The 21575-nt window shown below is 68.0% G+C and overlaps 2 protein-coding genes across 2 annotated transcripts; one reads left to right on the top strand and one right to left on the bottom strand.

The window, feature by feature from the left end:
* Positions 1-839: 839 nt before the first annotated feature.
* On the bottom strand, positions 840-5123 carry IDH2 (isocitrate dehydrogenase (NADP(+)) 2). Its single transcript, XM_037394850.1, has 11 exons — positions 5011-5123; positions 3870-3961; positions 3330-3495; positions 2752-2912; positions 2519-2662; positions 2263-2399; positions 1974-2125; positions 1769-1881; positions 1598-1695; positions 1351-1443; positions 840-1048 (listed from the first exon to the last, which is right to left on the bottom strand). Exons 1-11 carry the CDS (start codon positions 5099-5101, stop codon positions 961-963), a joined length of 1335 nt encoding a protein of 444 aa, XP_037250747.1. The 5' UTR covers positions 5102-5123; the 3' UTR covers positions 840-960.
* A 7823-nt stretch (positions 5124-12946) lies between these two features.
* Positions 12947-20912, top strand: SEMA4B (semaphorin 4B). The gene is made up of 14 exons (XM_037395843.1): positions 12947-13161; positions 15744-15904; positions 16264-16326; positions 16436-16534; positions 16651-16762; positions 16918-17034; positions 17151-17308; positions 17754-17935; positions 18097-18247; positions 18375-18585; positions 18673-18788; positions 18977-19140; positions 19218-19312; positions 19467-20912. The coding sequence occupies exons 1-14, from the start codon at positions 13059-13061 to the stop codon at positions 20240-20242; spliced, it is 2508 nt and encodes an 835-aa protein (XP_037251740.1). The 5' UTR covers positions 12947-13058; the 3' UTR covers positions 20243-20912.
* The last annotated feature ends 663 nt before the right edge of the window (positions 20913-21575 follow it).

The raw sequence follows: 21575 nt of genomic DNA, 5'->3' as shown, positions 1-21575 counted from the left end.
AGTACCCCCTGGGAGGCTGCAGCAAGCCCAGGACCTGGGGTCCACTGGCACAGGGTCTGGGACAGCGCAGGTCCTACCATGCTCCCCAGGGCAGGGCACATCTACCCCATCCCCAAAAGCCCCAGGCTGGCTCTGGGGGGGTGGCACCACTCAGCCCTCTGTGCCCCCAGCACCAACTTCCCTTTCCTCTAGCCTCGGGGCAGGATGGAGCTGGCTGCAGTGTGCCAGCCCAGGCCCCCTCCTGCCCTGCGGCAGTGCTGCCCCCTCCCCACAGCCCCCACACACGCTACCTCAGTCCCGTTACCAAAAAGCTGCGACGCATGTCCCCCCCTCCATGCCAGGCGAGGCCGAGCCCAGGGGACCTTCACCACTGCCAGGAGGCAGCTGTGGTACCAGGCTTTGCCCTGTGGGATGAGGTGGGGAGGTGGGGGGTCTCGTGCCAGCAGCCCCTCATGCTGGCATGCCCCCCCCCCCCCCCCCCCCCCCCCCCCCGCATACACAGAGCATTCAGCCACCCCTTGTGCAAAGCCCTACTGTGTTTTGGTTGTTTTTTTTTTATCTCCTTGGTTTGAAGAGTTGTTTAGCAATAATTCTAATAAATGCATATTCTTTAGCTGCTGGCTGCCTCCTGTGGCTGCCCCCCCACCTTCCCCCCCATGCCCACGCCACGAGAGCCGTGCCACCACCACATGCCGCTGGCCGGTGAGGTGTTTAATGGCTGCTGGCACCACGAGGTGGGAGGGTACATGGATCGGTGTGGAACAGCCCCCCACCCCAGTTCCCCCCCCTCCCCAGTTCCTACACAACCCTGCTAGAAAGGCTTTAAAAACACTCGTAAGAAAACTGCTTATAAAAATTATTCCAACTGTTCCTGAGCCGTGTCGGTGAGCCAGCAGTGGGGGCGGGTCCCCATCCATCTGGGTGACACCAGGGATGGGTGCCCCCCGCCCTGCCGTCCCACTACTGTTTGCCCAGGGCCTTGTCCAAGTTGTTCTTGATGGCGTCGAGGAAGTCAGTGGTGTTCACAAAGTGCTCATTCAGCTTCACACTGCAGGGGGAGGACAGAGAGGGGCTGGAGGGGTCCCACAGCCTTGGAGGGGGGTACCCTGCCCACTCCCACCACAGGCAGCAGCCAGCCTGGCTGCAGGGCAGAGCTGGGGCTGGCAGCACTGCCCTGGGCGCGGGACGTGGCCCCTGCCCAGCCACAGGCACAGCCCGACCCCACGAGCTGTAAATAGACACCCCAAGTCCCCAGGGACAGTCTGGAGGCCAGCGGCCACCCTGCATGGCCAGCCTGCCATCGTGGCAAGCGGCTCCCCCTCACTGCTCCGCCCCGGGAGCCACACGTACTTGGCGAGACCATGGATGCAGCCAGCGAGGTCCTTCGTCATTGTCCCGCTCTCCACCGTTTCTATGCAGACCTTCTCCAGCGTCTGAGCAAACCTGGGGACAGCAGGACAGCACACGGCTCTAGCAAAGCCAGCACCTCACCGGCACCCTGTGCTGTGGACCCCGGCACTGCTGCGGCCGGGGTGGTTGGCACCAGGGGTGGCTGCTGGCAACACCCCCCACCCTGGGGTACCCAAACCCTGCTCACTTGATGAGCTCCGGGTTACTGTCCAGCTTGCCCCGGTGCTCCAGGCCACGCGTCCAGGCGAAGATGCTGGCGATGGGGTTCGTGCTGGTGGGTCGTCCCTGAATGGAGAGAGCGCTCAGTGCCTGGGGCGGGCAGCACGCGGGCAGCTCACCGCCAACATAGGGCACCCACCTTCTGATGCTCCCGGTAGTGGCGGGTGACGGTACCGTGGGCTGCCTCAGCCTCGATGGTCTTCCCGTCCGGACACACCAGGACAGAGGTCATCAGCCCCAGGGAGCCAAAGCCTGTGGCAGGACGAGGTCAGGGTGGCCCTGGGAGGGGGGGTGCATGCAGCCCACCCTAACCTGCCCCACACCACACTCTCCCACCACCCCACCTTGGGCCAGGATGTCTGACTGGACGTCCCCATCATAGTTCTTGCATGCCCAGACAAAGCCGCCAGAGGACTTCAGCACCTGGGCCACCATGTCATCGATGAGCCGGTGCTCGTACCAGATCTTCAGCTTGTCAAACTCTGTCTTGTAGTGCCTGGGAGCCCAGGGAGGGGAGCGTCAGCCGTACCTGGCCGAGTCCCAGTGTCACCCCTGGGCAATGCCCCGCCCAGGAGGGGCAGCCAGCCTCGCCCAGGCATCTCTGCCCCAGCCTGAGCTCCGCCAAGTCCATACTTATCGAAGATCTCCTGGAAGATGTCTTTGAAGCGCCCATCGTAGGCTTTGAGGATGGTGTTCTTGGTGCTCATGTAGAGAGGCCACTTCTTCTGAATGGCGTACTGGAAGCAGCTGTGAGCAAAGCCCGAGATGGACTGCAAGGGAAATGCACAGACCCCTGTGGGACCCCTGTCCCACCAGCCTGGCCAGGTCCACCATAGATGGCAGGTCATGCTGCTCCACCTCTCCTGCTGCCCCCAGCCCACCCTGTTACCTCATCCGTGTTGTACATGCCCATGCCCACGCCGCCGCCGGGGAAGTTGTACACCTCCCACTCCTTCACCCCGCTGCCATCCTTCGGTGTGAAGACCATCTTGAACGTGCCGGACTTGCCCACCACAAAGTCGGTGGCTTTGTACTGCAAGGGGCAGGGCAGAGGGTTGGGCAGGGTCTGACAGGAGCTGCCAGACACCCCCACGCCGCAGGCAGCCGCTGCAGGGGGCTCACCTGGTCGCCATGGGCATGCCTGCCGATGGTGATGGGCTTGGTCCAGCCAGGCACCAGGCGGGGGATGTTCTTGCAGATGATGGGCTCCCGGAAAACCGTCCCCCCCAGGATGTTTCGGATGGTGCCATTGGGGCTCTTCCACATCTTCTTCAGCTTAAACTCTGTAGCACACAGAGGTGAGGCCCCCGAGGGACACCCCCCGGCCAGGCACAGCCCCAGCAGTCACCCCAGCCCCTGCTTGCCCGCCTCCGCTCCTCCGTGCCATGGGCTGCTGCCAGAGTGCCACTGCCCGGCCAGCCAAGGAAAGGGGCAGCCACCACGGGCTCGTGACTGGCACTGGGCAGAGGCCAGTCTGTCCCCAGCCCTGCACCTGTGGGGTCCCCACAGCACCCCGAGCACCCCAGGGTGGTGAGGGGGCCCCCAGCCCAGGCAGCAGTGCAGCCCCTGATGCACCAGAAACCTGAGCCAGCTGGGGGGGAGGCACTGCTGACCCGGCAAGGCTGGGCACACACGGGGGGCTCAGCACCCCACGGGGCTGCCAGCACCACCCCCACCGTGGCCCCTCACCCCCTGCCCACCTTCCACCCTGGCTTCATCCGGCGTGATGGTGGCACACTTCACAGCCACGCTGTACTTCTGGGTGGCCAGCGCCGAGTCGATGGTGACCTGATCGTCTGTCTTGTCCCGGTGTGGCAGACCCAGGTCAAAATACTTCAGCTGGACGTCCACGTTGGGCAGGATGAGCTGGGGGGTCCCAGGAAAGCATCAGAGCAGGGGGACAGTGTGGGGTGCCCAGGGAACAGCCCCAGCCCTGAGCCCAGCCACGGCTGCCTGCTCGGGACGGTCCCCCCTGCTCAGGACAGTCCCCCCTGCCTGGGACCTCCCCACTTCCAGGTCCTGCCGGAAGCTGTGCTGACTTCGCCACCTGCTTCCTGACTGACAGAGGACGGACGGGCGGACAGAGGACGGACGGGCAGACAGAGGACGGATGGAGGGACAGGGAGGGCAGCGCACAGGGACTGCCCTTCCCCTGTACAACAGCCACCTGTTCCCCTCTACAACACCCGCCAGCTCCACTGGTGCGCCAGCCGCCTGTGCGCCAGGCGGGACCCCGTTACCTTCTCCTTGATGAAGGCCCAGATGATCCGTGTCATCTCATCTCCGTCCATCTCCACCACCGGGTTGGCCACCTTGATCCGCTTGTCGGCATCTGGGGAGTGGTGGCATGGCGTTAGGGGCGCACAGCCAGCCCCACAGCTCTGCACCCTGGCGTGGGGCCAGGAGATGTCCCGTGGGGACCACGAGGCCCCGCTGGGCAGGGGTCAGGTGCCACCCGTGCAGGAATGGGTGCAAGTCGGGGTGCAAACCCCTCTGGGATTTAGGCCAGTTCATGATGCCAACCCTGCGTGGGGCAGGGCTTGGGTGCAGGTCAGGGTGCACACAAGGTGCTCCCCTCATGTGGCAGTGGACTGCACACCCTTCTCAGGGCAGACCCGGGTGCAAAGCCCCACGTGAGACCCGGAGGAGGACTGCATGCAAACCCCTCCTGGGCCAGACCCAGCCCGGGACTGGGACCAGGAGCAAACGCCTCTCAGCACTGGACCTGGATGCAGGCTGGGCTGCAAATCCCTGTACGGGACCTGGACCAGGAGCAAACCCCTCTGGGTGCCAAGCCTGGCCGTGGGTCGGGCTGCAAAATGCCATGTGGGACCTGGACCAGAGGCAACCCCCCCCCCAGGGTGGGACCTGGGTGCAGTTAGGCTGCAAAACTCTACGTGGGACCGGGACGAGGAGCAAACCCTTCTGAGTGCCAAGCTGGGTGGCAAAACCTCACGTGAGACCGGGACCAGGAACAAGCTCGTCCAGGGTCAAAGCCAGTGCGAGCCGCGGCGCAAAATCCCACGTGGAACCGGCACCGGGAGCAAACCCCCTCCTGGGGGCTAAACCCGGCAGAGGGTCGGGCTGCAAACCCCCACGTGGAGCCAGGACCGGGAGCAAAGCGCCGCGCGCCTCCGTCACCGGGAGCAAAGCCCCCCACGCCCCGGGACGGGCTCTAAGCCGGGGGCCGGATCCAGGTGCAAAATCCCGTCGTCCCCCCCGAAAAAAAAAAAAACCAGAAACCCGAGCGGTCCCAGCGTGCAGACCCCTCGGTGGGGCCGGGACTGGTGCAAGCCCCACTCGGGGCGGGAGCGGCCGCCCTCTCCGTCCCCAAGGGCACGAGCCCCCCCCGCCACCCCCCCAAGGTCACCCCCCACTCACAGTGCCGGCGCTGCCCCACGGAGGCGGCGGGGAGGGGGCAGCGGGCCAGGCGGCTCAGCGCCGGGGCGGCGCGGAGGTAGCGGGCGGCCATGGCGGGGCGCGACGGGGCGGACGCGCCGGGGGCGGCGGAGCGGGGACGCGGTTCGCTCCGCCCCGGGGCGGTGCGTGCCCCGGCCCCCCCCGTGGGGCCCTGCGCAGGGCCCCCCGTGGGGATCCCGGGCCTCGGCTTCCCCCCCACCCCCCCATCACGCAGCGCACCCCATCCGCAAAACACCCACGGGGGTGATGCTCTCCGAGAGGTCGCGAGGCGGAAGGGTGCCCCCCTGTTCCGCGGGTGGGTGGGGGCGGGGGGGAGATGCCACTTGCTGGGTGCAGCCGGTGCCAAAGCACAAGGTGACCGGCGAGCCCGGAATCAGCTTTCACCGGGGTCCTGGGAGCAGGCGTCGGGCGGGCACGCAAGGTCGTGTCCCCCGCCCCCGCGTGCATCCCCCTCCCCCCGGGTTCTCCTCGGCGTGGGGTGTGAGGAGCGGGAGGGTCTGCGGTTGTCCCTGTTCCTAGGAAAGGAGCAAAGAGCAAAGGGACATCGCCCCCCCCAGCACCTCAGGGTCGGGGACACGCTGCCCGCTGAGGCCAGGCCTTGGACCCAGCTCAGGCTTTCCCTACATAGAAGCGAGTGATCCTGCACGTTGCCAGCGCGTGACTCAGGGCAGCTGGACCCCGCGGGACCCCCCGGGACGGGTGGCTGTGGGGAAATGCAGCTGCTGCCATTTCCCTGGCAGACCTTCTCCTCGCCTGACCCCAGCATGGGGAGGAGGGGGGTGACGCCACCCAGGGGCACCCCAAGAACGTGCCCAGGAGCCAGGCAGCTGCTGAGCCCAGGAGGTTTGCTGTCCCTCTGCGTGGGCCAAGCCGATGGCTTTTTTTAGCCACAGGGGACGGGCAGATCCCGCTCTGGGAGGAAAAACAGTCCTGCTGGAGCTGCGGGCCCAGGCAGAGGGGCTGGGGGAGGCAGGGCTGGGCAGGCTGACGTCTGCCTGGCTTTAACATTAACCAGAGCAGAAGCCTGCGGGGCTGCCAGCAGTAAGGGGGGGCTGACACCCACTGCTCCCCAGCAGTGCTGGGGTCCTGGGCATCCCCGCTCCTACTGCCCTCCCTGTGGCGCCCAGTCCTGCCAGCAGCCCTGCAGCCGCATGGCCAGCACAGCTGGGGCTGCCCCACAGCCGGGCAGTGGGTGGAGTTGCCCCCTCAGCACAGTGCCCCGGGGGGGGCTGCCCAGCTGTGCTCGGCCGCAGCGCTGGCCCCCCCAGCTGCCCTCAGCCCGGCCCCGCGGTCAGAGCCACCCAGTGACCGCGGCTCTTGCAGGGACGAGGTCACGCCAGCGCGGCGGCTGTCCCCCCACGGAGCACAGGCTCTGCTGGCGCTGATGAGAGCGGCCATGTGGCACTGTCCCAGGGAAGGGCTGCCTTCAAACAAAGAAGTCCATCCCTGGCCGGAGCCCAATCCACACGCCCCAGGCTGCTGCCAAACCAGCTTCCCCCGAGCGCGGCTGGCCCCAGGAGGGTCCCTAGGGGCTGGCTGTGGACAGCCGGGGCCTCTGGGGAGTGACGTGTCCAGCAGGTTGGGAGGGACACCAAGACCCCTGCCCGAGAATGAGCAAGGACCTGGAGGGGGGTGGTGGTGTCTGTCCAAGCGTGCACCGCTGCCTGCAGGCAGCCCCACGTCTGCCCCGGGAGGGGGGCACCAGGGGGGCTGAAGGGAGCTGTGTGCCCAGTGGGGCACTGCACGGCCCCCAGACGTGGGCCTCCCTCACTGGCACTGCTGGGAGCTGCTGGCCTGCGGGCTGGGGGGCTGTGACGTGGGCCAGGGATGACACAGGCTGTGGAGTCCAACCAGCAACCCCACACCCTGTCCCCACGCCTCCCCCCCCCAGGCCCAGGGGTGCACAGAGCAGGCAGCTGCCTGCAGCAGAGCCGCTGTGTGTGTGCCAGTGGCACGGCCAAGTGCTGCCCGTGCCGCACGAGCCAAGGTGGCACAGCTGCTCTGGGGACACGGTGCAACGTCAGGCGGAGCAGCTGGGCTGCCGAGGGGCTTGGTGGTCCAAGCGGGCAGATGGCAGCTCTCAGGAACGGGAGAAGGGATGTAAACTGCACACTGCGTGGCCGCACTGGAAGGACACACGGGCAGGGGGATGCAGGGCCGTGGCTGGCTGACCCTGGGACCCCTGCCTGGGACCCCACCTGGCCCAGTGCCCACTGGCAGGTCGGTGGCCATGACACTGGCTCTGGGGGAGGGCTGTCACTGCTGCTGCAGCTGGGCTGGCAGCTCTGCTCTGGGGCTGGGGGGGGGGCCCTGCCTGCTGGAGCATAGCTATGTCCCCTACCCAGCTCAGATCCATGACACAGCCCCCTGCCCTGCTTACCCCTCTGTACCCAGGGCATGGCTGCCCCCCACTCTGTGACAGAGCACGGGCCAGCCCCTGCCAAGGCCATCGGTTTCTGCTGCCTGGCTCCTCACACCCTGGGACAGCAGAATGCCCACCCAGCAGCAGCATCCAACTCCCAGTGTGTCACCACAGGGACACCTGGAGCCACCGGCTACCCCAAACCACGTAGAACTGAGGATCGCCGTGAGATGCCTGGAGCCAGGAGTTACCCTGAAGCGCCAGCAGCCGGCTGTCACCCCCAGGACCCCCCAGCGATGCCTGCATGCCCAGGCAATGTCACCCCCAGGACCCCCCCAGCAATGCCACACACTGGGCAACCAACCCTGCAGCTGCTGCACAGCACCAACACCTCTGCTCCCAGGGCTGCACCCCCCCCCAGCATCCCTCTCCCTACGGGCTCTCCCCCACACTGCCGCCCCCCAAAGCCACTCTCTGCACCGGCCCCACGGCGCTGCTGGGCCCCTCGCTGCGTTGAGGGTGACGGGGCACCGGGTGGGCCAGCGTCACCCCCGGGGGGGCAGGGGACACCCCAGCCGGCCCCCCTCCGCGGCTCCCCCTGCCCTGCCGCTGAGCCAGAGCCCCCCTCACCTCCCGCACCCCAGAACTGGGACCGCCCCCCCCCCCTCCCCGGTCCCGGCCCCCCCGGCGGGCGGGACAGCGGGAGCGGTGCCGGTGCCGGTAGCGGTGGCGGTAGCGGTGCCGGTGGCGGCCGGCGGCGGGAGCGGCGGTGGGGGCGGCCGGGCGGGGCGGCCCTTTGTTGCGAGCGGCGGGCGGAGCCGCCGGAGCCGCCCGGAGCCGCCCCGCGCCCCGCCACGGGCGGGGACCCCGGAGCCGCCCCCGCTGCCGGCGGGTCCCGCCGCACCCGCCGCCGAGCCGGTGAGCAGCGGGCGGGCGGGGGGCACCGGGCACGGGGGCGTGCGGGGCGTATGTGCGAGTATGTGTGTGCGTGCGTGTGCAAGGGGGTGCGCACGGGCGGCTGCGTGCGAGGGGGGCTGTGTGTGCGTGTGCACGGTTCGTGCGAGGGTCTGCGTACACCCGTGCAGCATGCGGGGGCGTGTGTGCGTGCACAGGGGCTGTGCAAGGGCTGTGCGTGTCCGTGCACGGGGCTCCCCGAGGGACGTGTGTGAGGGGGAGGGGGGAAGGCCTGGGGATGCATGTGTGCGAGTGTAAGTGTGCAAGCGTGCATGTGTGTGTGCATATGCATGTGTGCGTGTGTGTGCGCGTGTGTGTGCGCGTGCAGGGGGCAGGCATGCTCGGGGTGGCTGTGGGGCTGGCAGCCTGCCCTGCAGCATGGGGCTGTTCCCGCAGGGGTGTTTCCAGGTGTGTGTTTCCCATCTGGGGTGTGTACAGCCTGTAAGCCTCCCTGCGTGTGTTTACATGTGTCAGGTGTGCATTACGCACGGTGCTTGGCTGAGGGTACGGAAGTGCTTGGGAGTGCTCTGGACCTGGGTTATGGGTTGCCGTGTGTGCACGCTCAGTGTCAGGTATGGGGCATGTGTGTGTGGCATGTCCCACATGTGTGTATGTGTGCTGGACACCTGCAGGCTGCACACGTGCTGTGTGTGCCAGGCATGTGGCCACTGCACCTGATGATGCTGTTAGGTACCAAGGTAGCCCTTGGGCTTGGGGCCGCGGGGACAGTTGTGGCCACACAGGCCATACAGTCTCCCCGCTGGTACCCGGTGTCTGCTCCAGCTGCTACTGTGGCTACTTTTGGGGTCCGGCACCCGCTCCCCCCGAGGCAGCACCACAGTGGGGGTGCCACCAGGCTGAGGGTGAGCGGGGCTGAAGAGCCCAACGCTGGTTGGGGCTCTGTGGGGCTGGGGATGGCTGTGAAGGGGTCACACATCCCTGAGCCCGGACCCCCCTGTTCCTGCACCCTCAATTGCAGAAGGGCCTGTGCTCTGAGCCTGCCATGTCCCTGCCCTCCAAGGGGGGCTCGCTGCCTGTTTTGCCCTGTGCCAGGGGTGCCCCACAGGCAGTGGGGGCCCAGGGTAGCACCTCGAGTGTCCTGCAGCCTCCAGGCAGGCAGCGTGCGGGTGCAGGCGGGTGCTGGCACCGAGGGGAGAGCTGCATCATGGGGATACCCCACAGGCCTCAGAGCTGAGCCTGATGCCATACAGGACCGCAGGGCAGGGAAGTGATGGGAGTGACGGTATGGGTGTGTTTTGTGTGGTGCCCAGTGGGCTGGGTCCAGGGACCCCTGCAGTGCACCCTGCACCGCGTAAAGGGGATGCTGTGGGGCAGCGTGGGGCTGGCTGCGTGCTGCCATCGGACAAACCCCAGTGTCCTGGCCGGGAGGTCCTGGCCGGGAGGTCCTGCCAGTGGGGTCAGAGCCAGCTGGGGGCACAAGGGACAGCCAGGCTTTGTGTGGCTGTGAAGGGGCAGAGAGCAGGGCCCTTGGCTTGGGCAGGGTGGCATGGCTGGTGCCCGTGGGACGGGGAGGATGCTCTGTGGATGCTCTGCCTGGCTGGCCATACCCCGTGGGCTCAGCACCAGGTCCAGCACCAGGCTTTGCACTCCTGTGCCACAGGCTGGAGGCTGCAGCGGCTCCTGCCCATTCCCCTCGTCCGAGCGAGGCCTCTCTGCCGGGGCTGCTGGGGTGCAGCGAAGCAGAGGCGGTGTGCCTCCTCCCTGCCGAGGCAGCCCAGCTCCAGCGGGACACGTTCTCGGGGCTGCTGGCACTGCGCAGCTGGGTCTGGGAGCATCTGTGCGTGAATCAGCACTGCCTGGGAGCCTGCGCGGCTGCAGGTGTGCGTGCAAGCGCGCTCACACTCTGCGCGTGTGCACGGCCGAGCAGAGGCCGTGGGTGGGGGAGCACCAGGGGGAGCTGCCTGGTGGTGTCTGGCAGCCTTCTGGAGAGAGCCGAGCCGGGGGCGGGCGTGCGAGCCCCAGATGTGGGTCGGGAGGAAGAACCCGGGTGCGTAGGCTGCGTGTGAGCCGGCTGCGGGGCTCTGAGCAGGGGATGTGCCTGCGCTGCTGCCTGTGCTGGGGCAGGCTGAAGGAAGGCATGAGCAGGCAGCAGCAGCAGCAGCAGCAGCAGGGCGCATGCAGCCCCAGCTCTGCTCCTGGCAGGCAGCAGCACCCAGCTCTGCAGCCGCCTTCCCAGGCACCCGCCGCCTGCGGGAACCGGGTGGAGGGCGCTGGCGTGGGAATTTGATGCTGAAACCACCACCCCACCGGCCTGGTGACCCCAGGCCATAGGTTTTGGTGGTGCCCGGGCCTGGCACCCCAAGCAGCTTCCCCACCGCCAGCCACTGTTGTGGGCGGGAGGGTGGGCTGGGGTGGTGGCGCGGATGCTGCGTGCAGGTACCTGCCCGACGGCGCAGGGCACGCACACGCCGGCCCGGCCGGGCGCTGCGCCTGCGCAGGTGGGCAGGCAGGGCAGGGTGCTGCAGGGTGCCCCTGGCGCTGCCCCACGCTGGCAGGCTGCGTGGGCAGGCGGAGGAGATAAATGGGAGTTTGTCGTAAACAGGCCTGGCTGCCAGCAGTGGTGGGGAGTGCCTCGCGGCCCGCGCTTAAAGGCACAGGCTCTGGCCTCGCTCTGCTGCCTGCTCGCTGCCCAGCCTGCCCTCCCTGCCTGCTCTCCCTGCCTGCCCGACAGCAGCTGGCCTCCCTGCGGGGGGGGTCCCGTCACCGCATGCCATCACACCATGGTGTTGGCACTGTGCTCCCACAGCCACGCACAGGCAGTGGTCAGGTCCCTAGAGCCCCCCAGGGACCTTCGGGGTGCTGTGGGGTGCGGGGGGGCTGTGGCTGCAGGGGTGAGCGTCTGCTTCTGCTCCACTCAAGGTGACGTTCCCGGCTCAGTGACGCAGAGCCCTGTCCCGTCTGTGGCACTTGTCGGGCAAAGGGTGCTGATAAGGCAGGTGTGGTGGAGGCAGTGGGGCTGTCCCCAGCCCGGGAAGGGCTGTTGGGCTTTGGCGAGTGCAGTGGGAGCAGGAAGGGAGCCAAGCGGAGGAGGGAGGCAGGGACACTGCCGGCAGCCCCAGCCCTGGGGAGCCAGGTATGGCCTGGGGAGCGGGTGCCATCCGGCAGTGCTGAGTGGGGAGAGCATGGAGCAGTGTGGGGAGCACTTCTCCTAAGCGGGGGCTTGCAGGGACCCCACCAGTGGGGTGTCAATAGCCCAGGGCTGTGGGGCCAGGGCTGTCTAAGCAGGGTGGTGTGGAGCTCTGCCCTGTGTGGGGAGGGCAGTGGTGGGGTGGCCCCAGCCCCAGGAGAGCTGCCTGCTGTGAGCAGAGACCCTTTCCCCCCGTTGCCATGGCAAAATAAGCAGCTGTCATTAATAGCACATTGCCATGGCAACCACTGGACGAGCGGGCAGTTCCCGGGGGTCTGCATGTTCTTCTGCCGGGGGCTGCAAGCTCTCCCCGCACCCTGGCTGGGGTGCAGAGCCCACTGTGCGCCCAGCTGGAGGGTGCTGCCCAGCGCTGCCCACCCCACAGCATGCCCACGCCAGCCGGCCCATGCTGCGGCCCTGCCAGGGCCCTGCTCACCCCGGAGCCTCCAGGGACAGGGCGCTGGGGCTGGCAGGGATGCATCCTGTCTGCCTGGGTGCTGCCCTGTGCGGGCAGCGGTGCTGGCCAGCTTTGCCCCATGGGGGGCGGGGCTGGCACAGGCATCCCACTGCCCAGCCGTGCTGTGCCCCGTGGCAGCCCATAGTTTCTGGAGGGAGGGCAGGGAGTGCTGGGCTGTGCTGGGGCAGAGGCCACAGCCCCCAGCAGGGACCGCAGCCCCCCAGCAGGGACCGCAGCATGCCAGCCAGCTGGGAAGAGCCTTTGCAAGGAGCGGAGATGGTGGGAAGCATGAGCTGGGGGGCTGTGGGAGCCACAGCACTCCCCGCACGGGCTCTGGCAGCAGCCTTGAGGCTGAGCTGTCCCCAGGCCAGGCATCCCAGGGACAGACACCCCCAGGCCAGGCATCCCAGGGACAGACACCCCCAGGCCAGGCATCCCAGGGACAGACACCCCCAGGCCAGCCATCCCAGGGACAGACACCCCCAGGCCAGCCTTTCCCGGGCCAGGCATCCCTGGACTCCCTGCCCAGCCGGTTCTCCCTGCTGCCGGGATGCGGGTGCGGGGCAGCCCCGCGGCTGCCCTTAGTGCGTGGGACAAAGCACCGGCCCCTGTGGACCGTGACCAAGCTGCTGCCCGCCGGGGCTGCCCGGGAAGGACCGGTGGGCAGCGGCAGTGCCCCGCGGGGAAGCTCGCAGCACCGGGTGCACACGGGGCCGCGGTGTCCCGGGAGCGGGTCCCGACGGGGCGGGGCGGGGGCGGTCCCGACGGGAAACCGGCCGCCTCCTCTTCCGAGCTGCCCGCCCCGCCCGGGGCACCGGCACGGCTCGGTGCAGCCCGGCTTGGCTCGGTACGGCTGGGCCGGGCTCTGCGCGGTCCCGCCCCGGTGCCCGAGCGGGCGGGCGGGCAGCCCCGGGGCCGGGGCGGACGGGGGCGGCGCCGGGCGGGCGGCGGGGCCGAGCCGAGCCGTGCCGTGCCGTGCCGTGCCGTGCCGTGCCGAGCCGCTGAGCCCCTCTCTCCCCGCAGGTCTGCAGCGCCCGGGCGGCTTCGCGGGAGGCGGCGGAGGCCCGGCCGGCTCGGCCCGGCCCGGGATGGCGGCGCGGCCGGCGCTGCCCGTCGTGGCGCACTCGGTGCTGGCGGCCCTGCTGCTCTCTGCGGCGCAGGAGCGCGTCCCGCGGGTCAGCCTGCCCTACGGTGAGTGTCCGCTGCCCACGGTGAGTGTCCACCCACGGGGCTCCGGCGGGTCCCCCCCGTGCCCCCCTCTCCCTGGACGGCTGAGCATCCCGGCCACCCCCCACCCCCCGCGGGGTTCCCCACGCCCGGCGTGGAAACGCCTTGTGACAGCCGTCGGTGCTGAGGCTGCACAACATGCTGCCAGCCTGCCTGGCAAGCCGGGGCTCGTGTCCTGCCGTGGGGCTGGGGCTCAGGGCAGCGGGGCTCCCCCGGGCAGTGGGTTGCTGGGGCTGGTCTGCTCGAACAGGGCAGAGCCCCGCGGCTGTGGTGGGGCTGCGTGCATGGCGGGCAGGGGCAAAGAGGCATGCTTCCCTGGATCGGGACGCGCACTGAGGGGGGGAGTGCGTCTGGGACACCCGGGGGTGCTCGTGTCCCTGCACGCAGGGCAGTGGTGGCAGCCGCCTTCAGTGTGAGTGTGGGATGGGGTGAACCAGCCCGGGGGGGCTCTGCCTGCCCGCTCTGCTGTGCTGTTTCATCCTCGTTTGGGCAGCTGGGTGCCTGTGGGCCCCCTCTTCTCTCGGCTGTTTCCCCAGGGCTCTGCACAGCCCCTTGCTATACTGTGCCTGGCCCCGGGCTGCTCCAGGACCCACCGCAGCCCCCGTCAGCATCATGGTCCTATCAGGGCTCAGGGCTGCACTGGGGCAAGGGCCAGAAGGAACATAGCCGGGAGGCTACTGGGCCAGGCAGAGCCCCTGGCAAGTGGGGGGCCTGATCTGCAGACCTCTCTCGCTATGCAGAGAGCCCCCCAGCAGCTGGCGTGTGGTGGGTGAGCAGCAGGGCACGCTCCACAGGCAGCTGCTGGGCCCAGCTCCATCGTCCGGCGCTGGGGCTGTGGTGTGGTAGGGGCCGCCCACGTGTGTCCGGGCTGGCTGTGCTGCCAGCAGAAGGTGGCCAAATCCAGCTGCTGCCGGCCAGCGGAGCCTGTCCCGTGCTGGCTGCTGGCGGGGCAGCCTGGGAGGGTGCAGTGGTTTGGGCCGGGCCGGCGCGGGCAGCTGGGAGTGCTCCCTGGCTCAGCACACTGCGGTTCGTCGGCGTGGACATGGCCCCACCACGTGCTCCCATGACCGCTGGCCATGGTTGTGGTGGCACCAGCAGATCTGGGACCCGCTGAGCTGGACAGGAGGCCCAGCAGCCAGCAGGACGGCTCAGCTCGGCGTCGTGCCATGCGGTACCACACCATGTCGAGCCGCACTGCCCGGCCCTGCCTGCACCAACCGGTTCTGGCCCAGCTCTGCCCAGCTGCAGAGGCTGCTTTGGTTGCAGGGGCTGCAGCTCATGTGCAGTACACAGGGGTCCCGACCTGGACCCCCAGGGCTGTCGGTGGGAGCTGGGTGGGGGGCACGGGCCAGCCGGCAGGGTACACCCGGTGGTGGCTCCTGGGGAGCACGGCTGGTGGGGCTTGTGGTTGGTGGGAGGGAGGAGCTGGCGAGCTGCTCCCCTGGAAGCGCTGGATGTGCCTCCAGCAGGTTTGTCTGGAAGAAGCAGGTCTTGTCCTAACAGGTCCCCTGGCAGCCAGCACAGGCTCCCACAGCTCCCCAGGCCAGCACAGCTTTGCGGGGTACAGGGGCCCCCGCTGCCCCTCCGCTGCCTGCAGTGGGCCATGCCTGCTGTGGCATTGCCCCAGCACTGGGGTGCAGGACTCCTGGGGGAGGATGCCCTGGGTGGGTCAGCATCCCTCCCTCTGTGCTGCTGCAGAGCTGGAGCTGGTGCTGAGCCCCTGGGGACGGGGGAGATGCCGGCCTGTCCAGCGGTAGCCAGGGCTCGTGGAGTGACCGGGGACGGGGAGAGGAGCAGGGTCCTACCCCGCAGCACTGCTGATACCGCAGCACCTTGAGCCTTCTACTGGCTTGCACCAAGCAGGGGCTTGCGGGAGCCCCGGGGCTGCCCCAGCAGGGATCTGGGAGCGGGCAGGGGGTCGGGGAAGGTCAGGGTGTCCCTGGGCTGTCAGGGGTGAGGGAGTTGGTAGCGTGAGTCAGCCCGACGTGTCCCGCTGACACAGCCGGGCCCATCTGATTCAGAGTGGCTGCGGGAGAGGAAAGGCTTCCGGGGCCAGGCCACCCACGCGGGAAGGGCGCACGGGTGCTCCGTGACTCAGCCAGCAGCCTCTGCCCCAGTGTCCAGCACGGGGTGGGCAGCCGGTCCCGGCACCCACCTCTCCCCACTGCAAGCTTGGGGTCCCTGTGGGGCCAGGCTGGGATGCCGAAGCCCCGGGGTTGTGCGTGGCCAGCGAGTGCAGACCTGGCTGTGGTGCCCAGTGCCGGCAGGGCTGCTGCAGCGTGCCCCGGTGCTTGTCGCGGCCGCAGGGACGGCAGTGGCTCATGCTGGCGGCAGCGAGGAGGCTGCCCTTGAGCACCATCGTGGCCACGCACGGCTCACTGTGGTGCAGTGCTGCGTGTATCTGACCACGTGGAGAGAGCCGGATCCGGCCCTGGCAGCTCCGTGCAGAGGGGCCAGGAGTGAGCCATGGTGCAGGGGTCCTGAGGGGTCGGGTGCTGGCCCACATGGGCTGTGCAAGGCTGATGCCCATTGCTTTTGGTCCCCAGACTCGGCCGAGCGGGTTGTGCAGCGGTTCGAGGTGCCTGGCGTGTCCAACTACACGGCCCTGCTGCTGAGCCCGGACGGCGGCACCCTGTACCTGGGAGCGCGCGAGCTGCTTGTCGCCATCAACACCAGCCACTTCCAGCCCGGAGCACCGGCTCGCAGGGTGAGCCCACGGATTGGGGGCCAAACCCAGCACGGGACTGTGGACCCCCTGGGGCTGGGCTGCCGTCAGGGATGGAAGGGGGCACCAAACCAGCACCAAGCCACCAAGTCCCCTGCCCCACGCTCCCTGGCAGAATTTGGGGTCTGTGCAAGCCACCACGCGTTCAGGAGCTGCTCAGGACAGATAGGAGGCAGATGCCCCAGGGGGTGGGGTGCTTGGCCCCAGCCAGCAGCTGCCTTGCCAGCATGATGGAGGTGGGGAGGACACTGACGCTGGGGTGAGCTCTGCCAGCCTGAGGAGAGGTTGTGTGGGGACCAGCTCATGACAGAGGGCTCTCAGTGACTGTCCCCTCTCCACAGCTGCTGTGGAGTGCAGATGAGGAGAAGAAGAAGCAGTGCGTGTTCAAGGGCAAGGACCCCCAGGTGAGCCCCACTGTTGGTGGGTGTTTGGGGGCTGTGACAGGAGTGCTGTGCCCTGTGCCGGGGTGCGTGTGGGCAGGAGGGCTGAGCTGGGGTCCTCTCACTCCTGCAGAGAGATTGCCACAACTACATCAAGATGCTGCTGCAGCTGAACAGCACCCACCTCTACACCTGTGGGACCTGCGCCTTCAGTCCTGCCTGCGCCTACATCGTGAGCACAGGGAGCGGGGCCAGGGGGTCCCACTGGGGATGCAGATTCCTCTCTGCTATCAGGGCCCTGCAGCGGGGGTCCCAGGTGCTAGGGGTGACAGCCTGGTTCTGTTGCAGAATGTCCAGCACTTCAGCCTGGAGCGGGACGCATCAGGGAAGGTGCTGCTGGAGGATGGGAAGGGACGCTGCCCCTTTGACCCTGAGTACCGGTCCACAGCCGTCATGGTCGGTAAGGCACGCTGCCGTGGCACCCTCGCCCTCTCTGCAGCGCCCCAGCTGCTCAGCTGGGCTGAACTGGGGCCAGGCCAGCTGGGACCCCAGCAGGGGAGCGGGGCTGTGCCGGGTGGTGTGTGCTGGGTCCCAGCGGGACTGTCTCTCTGGCAGACGGCGAGCTCTACGCCGGGACTGTCAGCAACTTCCAGGGCAACGAGCCGACCATCTACCGCAGCCAGGAGAGCCGCATTGCCCTCAAGACAGAGAACTCCCTCAACTGGCTGCAGGGTGAGAGCCGGGGCTGGCACGGTGGGTCGGGGTCTCCAACCCCCGGGATGGGGGAGGCGTGGGGACAAGGGCCAGCCCCAGCGGTGGGGCAATGCTGAGGGTGCCTGTGTCCCCAGACCCGGTCTTCGTGGGCTCAGCCTACCTGCGGGAGAGCCTCCCTGCCGGCAACCCTGAGGGCGATGACGACAAGGTCTACTTCTTCTTCAGTGAGACCGGCAAGGAGTTTGACTACTTCGAGAACACCATCGTCTCACGCATTGCACGTGTGTGCAAGGTGGGCACAGGGAAGCGGGATGTGCACAGAGGGCCGTGCCCAGGATGCCACTCACTGCTGGGGTTGGGGGGATGTGGGACCACCCTGCCCATCTGTCCCCCAGTTCCTGGGCACCCCAGGAGGGGACCAACATCTGTGGGAGACCTCTTTGGGGCAGTTAAAGCTCCAAAGTGCTCAGCCCAGGGCTGCAGCTTGGGCTCACTGCTCCAGCCAGCCCCGCTGGTGGCAGCGACCCTTCCCCATCTCCTCCGCCCCCTTGCCAGAGTCCTCTTGGGTCACTCTTCCCTTCCCCTGAGTGCCTTGGATGCTGCTTCACTTGTGCCTCCCCAACACCGGGGCTGCTCTGCTGGGGCCTTGGCACTGCTGCACGGACAGACGGACTCCTGCTCCGTTCCCCGCTGCCAGGCGGCCGTGACATTGCGCCCTGACCCACTGTGCCATGCAGGGGGACCAGGGTGGGGAGCGCGTGCTGCAGCGGCGGTGGACGACCTTCCTGAAGGCACAGCTGCTTTGCTCACACCCCGAGGACGGCTTTCCCTTCAACGTGGTGCAAGATATCTTTGTGCTCACCCCGGGGGAGCTGCACTGGAGGGAGACGCTCTTCTACGGAGTCTTCACCTCGCAGTGGTGAGCAGTGGGCAGGGGATCTGGGGCCACTGCCTGCAGCACCGCGAGGCACTCGGAGATGTGGGATGGCTCCAGCCGTGCTCAGGTTCCCGGGGTGGTGCAGGGGGCTCAGTGGAGCTGCCATGCCTGATCTCGTGTGGGCTTTGCCTCTCCCCTGCCAGGAACAAGGGTGGCCTGGGCAGCTCAGCCGTGTGCGCCTTCCCCATGCGCAGTGTGCAGCGAGCCTTCAGCGGGCTCTACAAGGAGGTGAACCGTGAGACGCAGCAGTGGTACACGGACACCGGCCCTGTGCCAGAGCCCCGGCCGGGCACGGTAGGTGCCTCCTCAGACCCTGCACGAGTGCAGGATGTAGAGCAGTCCTCTGCACTCCCTTTGTCCTGGCAGCTTCCATGGCACAGCTGCCCACCTACCCCAGCCAAGCCCCTTCCTCTCTCCCCAGTGCATCACCAGCCACACGCGGCACCTGAAGATCAACTCGTCCCTCCAGATGCCGGACCGGGTGCTGAACTTCATCAAGGACCACTTCCTGATGGACAGCCCCGTGCGCAGCCAGCCGCTGCTGCTGCAGAGCCGCCTGCGCTACCAGCAGATCGGCGTCCACCGCGCACAGGGCCTCCACAGCACCTACGATGTCCTTTTCCTGGGCACAGGTGGGTGCAGCTGCGGGCTGCCGATGGGGTGGGTGCCGGCGCGCTGTGTGCCCCTGGCCCTGCTCAGCACGGTGCGTGTGTTTGCAGATGATGGTCGGTTGCACAAGGCTGTGCGTGTGAACCACGGGGTGCACATCATCGAGGAGATCCGCCTCTTCCCCGCTGGCCAGCCCGTTCTCCAGCTGCTGCTGGACCAGGACCAGGCAGGAGCCGGGCTGGGGGGGCTGGGGCAGGGGGGGGATGCTGTGGGTTTGCACTGCGTGGACCAGGTCCTGTTTGTGGACTGGGGGGCCAGGGAGCCTGGGAGGGTAGGGGTGTGCAGGAGCCAACCCGGCTGCCTGGCTCCAGGGCCAGGGCTACCTGCTGACCCCCCTGTTCCCCCCTCCTACAGGGCCTGGTCTATGCAGCCACCTACACGGCAGTGGCTCAGGTGCCCTTCGCCAACTGCAGCCTGTACCGCAGCTGTGGGGAGTGTGTGCTGGCGCGGGATCCCTTCTGCGCCTGGAGCCGGGGTGCCTGCCGCAGGGCCACCCTGCACCCCCCAGCGCACCCCCAGTAAGTGCTGTACCCCCTCTCCATCCCCCTGCGCCCTGAGGCACCCACTCCCTGCCCTGACCCCTCTCTGTCCCTAGGCTCTGGGCGCAGGACATCGAGGACGCTGACACGGAGCGGCTCTGCCAGCTGGCCAATGCGTCCCAGCCCCGTCCCCGCATTCTCCTGCCCCCAGGTGAGCTCTTGTGGGTGCTGCTGTGGGGCTGGGACCGCTGTCCCAGGGCCTCCCATGTGTCCCAGGCTCCCTCTCAGCACCCCTCATCACCCCCCCTGCCCATAGCTGGGTCCTCATGGCCTCACTGACATCCCCATGCCTTGTCTTTCCGCAGCCTCAGGCACCCCGTGCCAGCGGATCCAGCTGCTGCCCAATGCGGTGCGGCCGCTGCCGTGCCAGCTGCTCTCCAACCTGGCCTCGCGGCGCTGGCTGCACGACGGGGTGCCCATCAACGCCTCCTACCTGGTGCTGCCCGACGGGGCCCTCATCCTGGTGGGCAGCCCCGAGCGGGCGGGCACCTACGAGTGCTGGTCGCTGGAAGAGGGCTTCCGCAAGCTGATGGCCAGCTACTGTGTGAGTGTGCAGGAGCTGGCCCACGGGCCACTGAACCCTGGCAGGAAGGTGGCCACCGGCCGGGATGCCCTGGAGACAGTCAGCACATCCCGGAGCACCTCAGCGGTGGGCAGCACCGCAGCCCGGCTGGATGGCAAGACCTACTGGACCGAGTTCTTGGTGATGTGTGTGCTCTTCGCGGCAGCCGTCCTTGTGCTGGCCCTTTTCCTTCTGCATCGGCACCGTGATGGCATGAAAGCCTTGCTGGAGCCTGGTGACCCCAGCCGGCACCAGAAGCCGCCCCGCAAGCCGGTGGAGAGCCTGCCCCTGAACGGCAGCAGCCTGCCCAGCACGGCACCCGAACACAAGGGCTACCAGGCCTTGCAGGACAACTACATCGTCAGCACCCCCGTGCATGAGCCCCCGGGCCCCCCACGCGCCTTCTCCGAGTCGGAGAAGAGGCCCCTCCATGTCCGGGACAGCTTCGTGGAGGTGTCTCCCGCCTGCCAAAGACCCCGGGTGCGCCTGGGCTCCGAGATCCAGGACTCGGTGGTGTGACGGGGATGAGAGCCGAGCCCTCGCCCACGACCACTTCTGCTCTGCTGAGCCTCGCCGGCCCGCGGCACCACAGCTGGGCTCCGTGTTGTCTGTGTGTGCATGCCCAGAGCCCGCGCGCTGCTGTGGCACCCACCCAGCCAGCGGGGCTCGGCTTCCCCGGGAGCTCCCTGGGCATCACCTCGGCCACTCTGGCCCCGCTCCTCAGGACGGTACTGGAGGCTCTAGGGGTGCTGCGTGCCTTCCAGGGACGCGTGGGACTTGTCCCCCAGCCCAGCGTCCCTGCTGCAGAGATGGACACAGTGCCTGGCTCTGGCTGCTGGTGTGGCCCTGGCTCTGCTGGCTCCGCGGGGCCCCGGCCCCCCTCTATGCAGAGGGTAGAAGGGGGCAGCCACAGCCCCCCTGCGCCCCGATTCACTGTGATGTCCCGCTGCAGGACCCGGAGCCCCGTGTGCAGCCAGGCGGTGCCGGCGCAGCGACCCCGCAGCATGTGCTGTGTGTCTGTGCTTGGTTCATTTTTGGTATGTTGAAAATGTGAATTGTGTCCCCGGGGAGGGAGCGGGATGGGACGCTCGGCCCGCATTGGGCTGGGCAGCGACTCGCCCCTGCGTCCCCGCGTGCGTGTGCAGAAATGTTTGTGGTTTTTATATAAAGTCCAGGTGTCTCCTTTGGACACGTGCAGCTGTGGCAGGGCTAGGCATCTTCCCGTGGCCGACAGTGGCCAGAACCATTGTGGTGGCCCTGTGGAGAGGAACTACGTCTGGCTCTCGCTGCCGTCAGTGGGAAAACCTGCCCATGGCTGGCTGCTCCTCGCCTGGGCAGGGATGGACAGATGGGGCTGGAGGGTTGTGCTGGCAGTTGGATTGCCCGCAGTCCTGGTGTGCTTGGCCAAGCAGTGCACTTGGGCTGGAGTGCACGGGGCCCGCAGGAAGGTGGCCATGCACCCTCACAGCTGCTGCCAGGGGGTCCCTGTGACCCTGCTGTCAGGGTGTTTGTTGTGCACCCATGTCAATGAGCTCGGGCAGCACTCTGCTGTTTCAGAGCTGCATGCTGCAACAGGCATTCTGGTGGGGGCAGAGCCATGGGGGGAACTCCAGAGTGATGGGGTGATGCTGTCCCAGCACCACGAGAAGCAGAGGAAGGCAGAGGTGACCAGGTGGCAGAAAAATGGGTGCCTGGGGCTGGGAGAGCAGGGCAGCCCCCTTCCCAAGGACCACAGTGTTGTGTGGCATGTGGGACCCCCGCCAGCAGCCCAGGGAGCAGGCAGGTTCTTGTCCCCATCCTGCACAGCTGCCAGGAGACCCCTGCTGCTTTGCCAGCAGGACCTGGCTTGGTG

Source organism: Falco rusticolus, chromosome 7 (genome assembly GCF_015220075.1).
Source record: "Falco rusticolus isolate bFalRus1 chromosome 7, bFalRus1.pri, whole genome shotgun sequence".
Classification (NCBI taxonomy): Eukaryota; Metazoa; Chordata; class Aves; order Falconiformes; family Falconidae; genus Falco; species Falco rusticolus.
The sequence above is the reverse complement of the archived record's forward strand: the minus strand, read 5'-3'. Positions and strand labels throughout refer to the sequence as shown.

What these genes read in the sequence shown, in the direction of transcription:
- IDH2 (XM_037394850.1), bottom strand. Translation starts at nt 5,101, where the DNA reads ATGGCCGCCCGCTACCTCCGCGCCGCCCCGGCGCTGAGCCGCCTGGCC. An exon ending in TTCCAGGAGATCTTCGATAA is followed by an intron (nt 2,126 to 2,262) that starts GTATGGACTTGG and finishes CTGGGCTCCCAG; the next exon opens with GCACTACAAGACAGAGTTTG. An exon ending in AGTAACCCGGAGCTCATCAA is followed by an intron (nt 1,444 to 1,597) that starts GTGAGCAGGGTT and finishes TGCTGTCCCCAG; the next exon opens with GTTTGCTCAGACGCTGGAGA.
- SEMA4B (XM_037395843.1), top strand. Translation starts at nt 13,059, where the DNA reads ATGGCGGCGCGGCCGGCGCTGCCCGTCGTGGCGCACTCGGTGCTGGCG. An exon ending in GTCCACAGCCGTCATGGTCG is followed by an intron (nt 16,763 to 16,917) that starts GTAAGGCACGCT and finishes TCTCTCTGGCAG; the next exon opens with ACGGCGAGCTCTACGCCGGG. An exon ending in TGCTGCTGGACCAGGACCAG is followed by an intron (nt 18,789 to 18,976) that starts GCAGGAGCCGGG and finishes CCCCTCCTACAG; the next exon opens with GGCCTGGTCTATGCAGCCAC.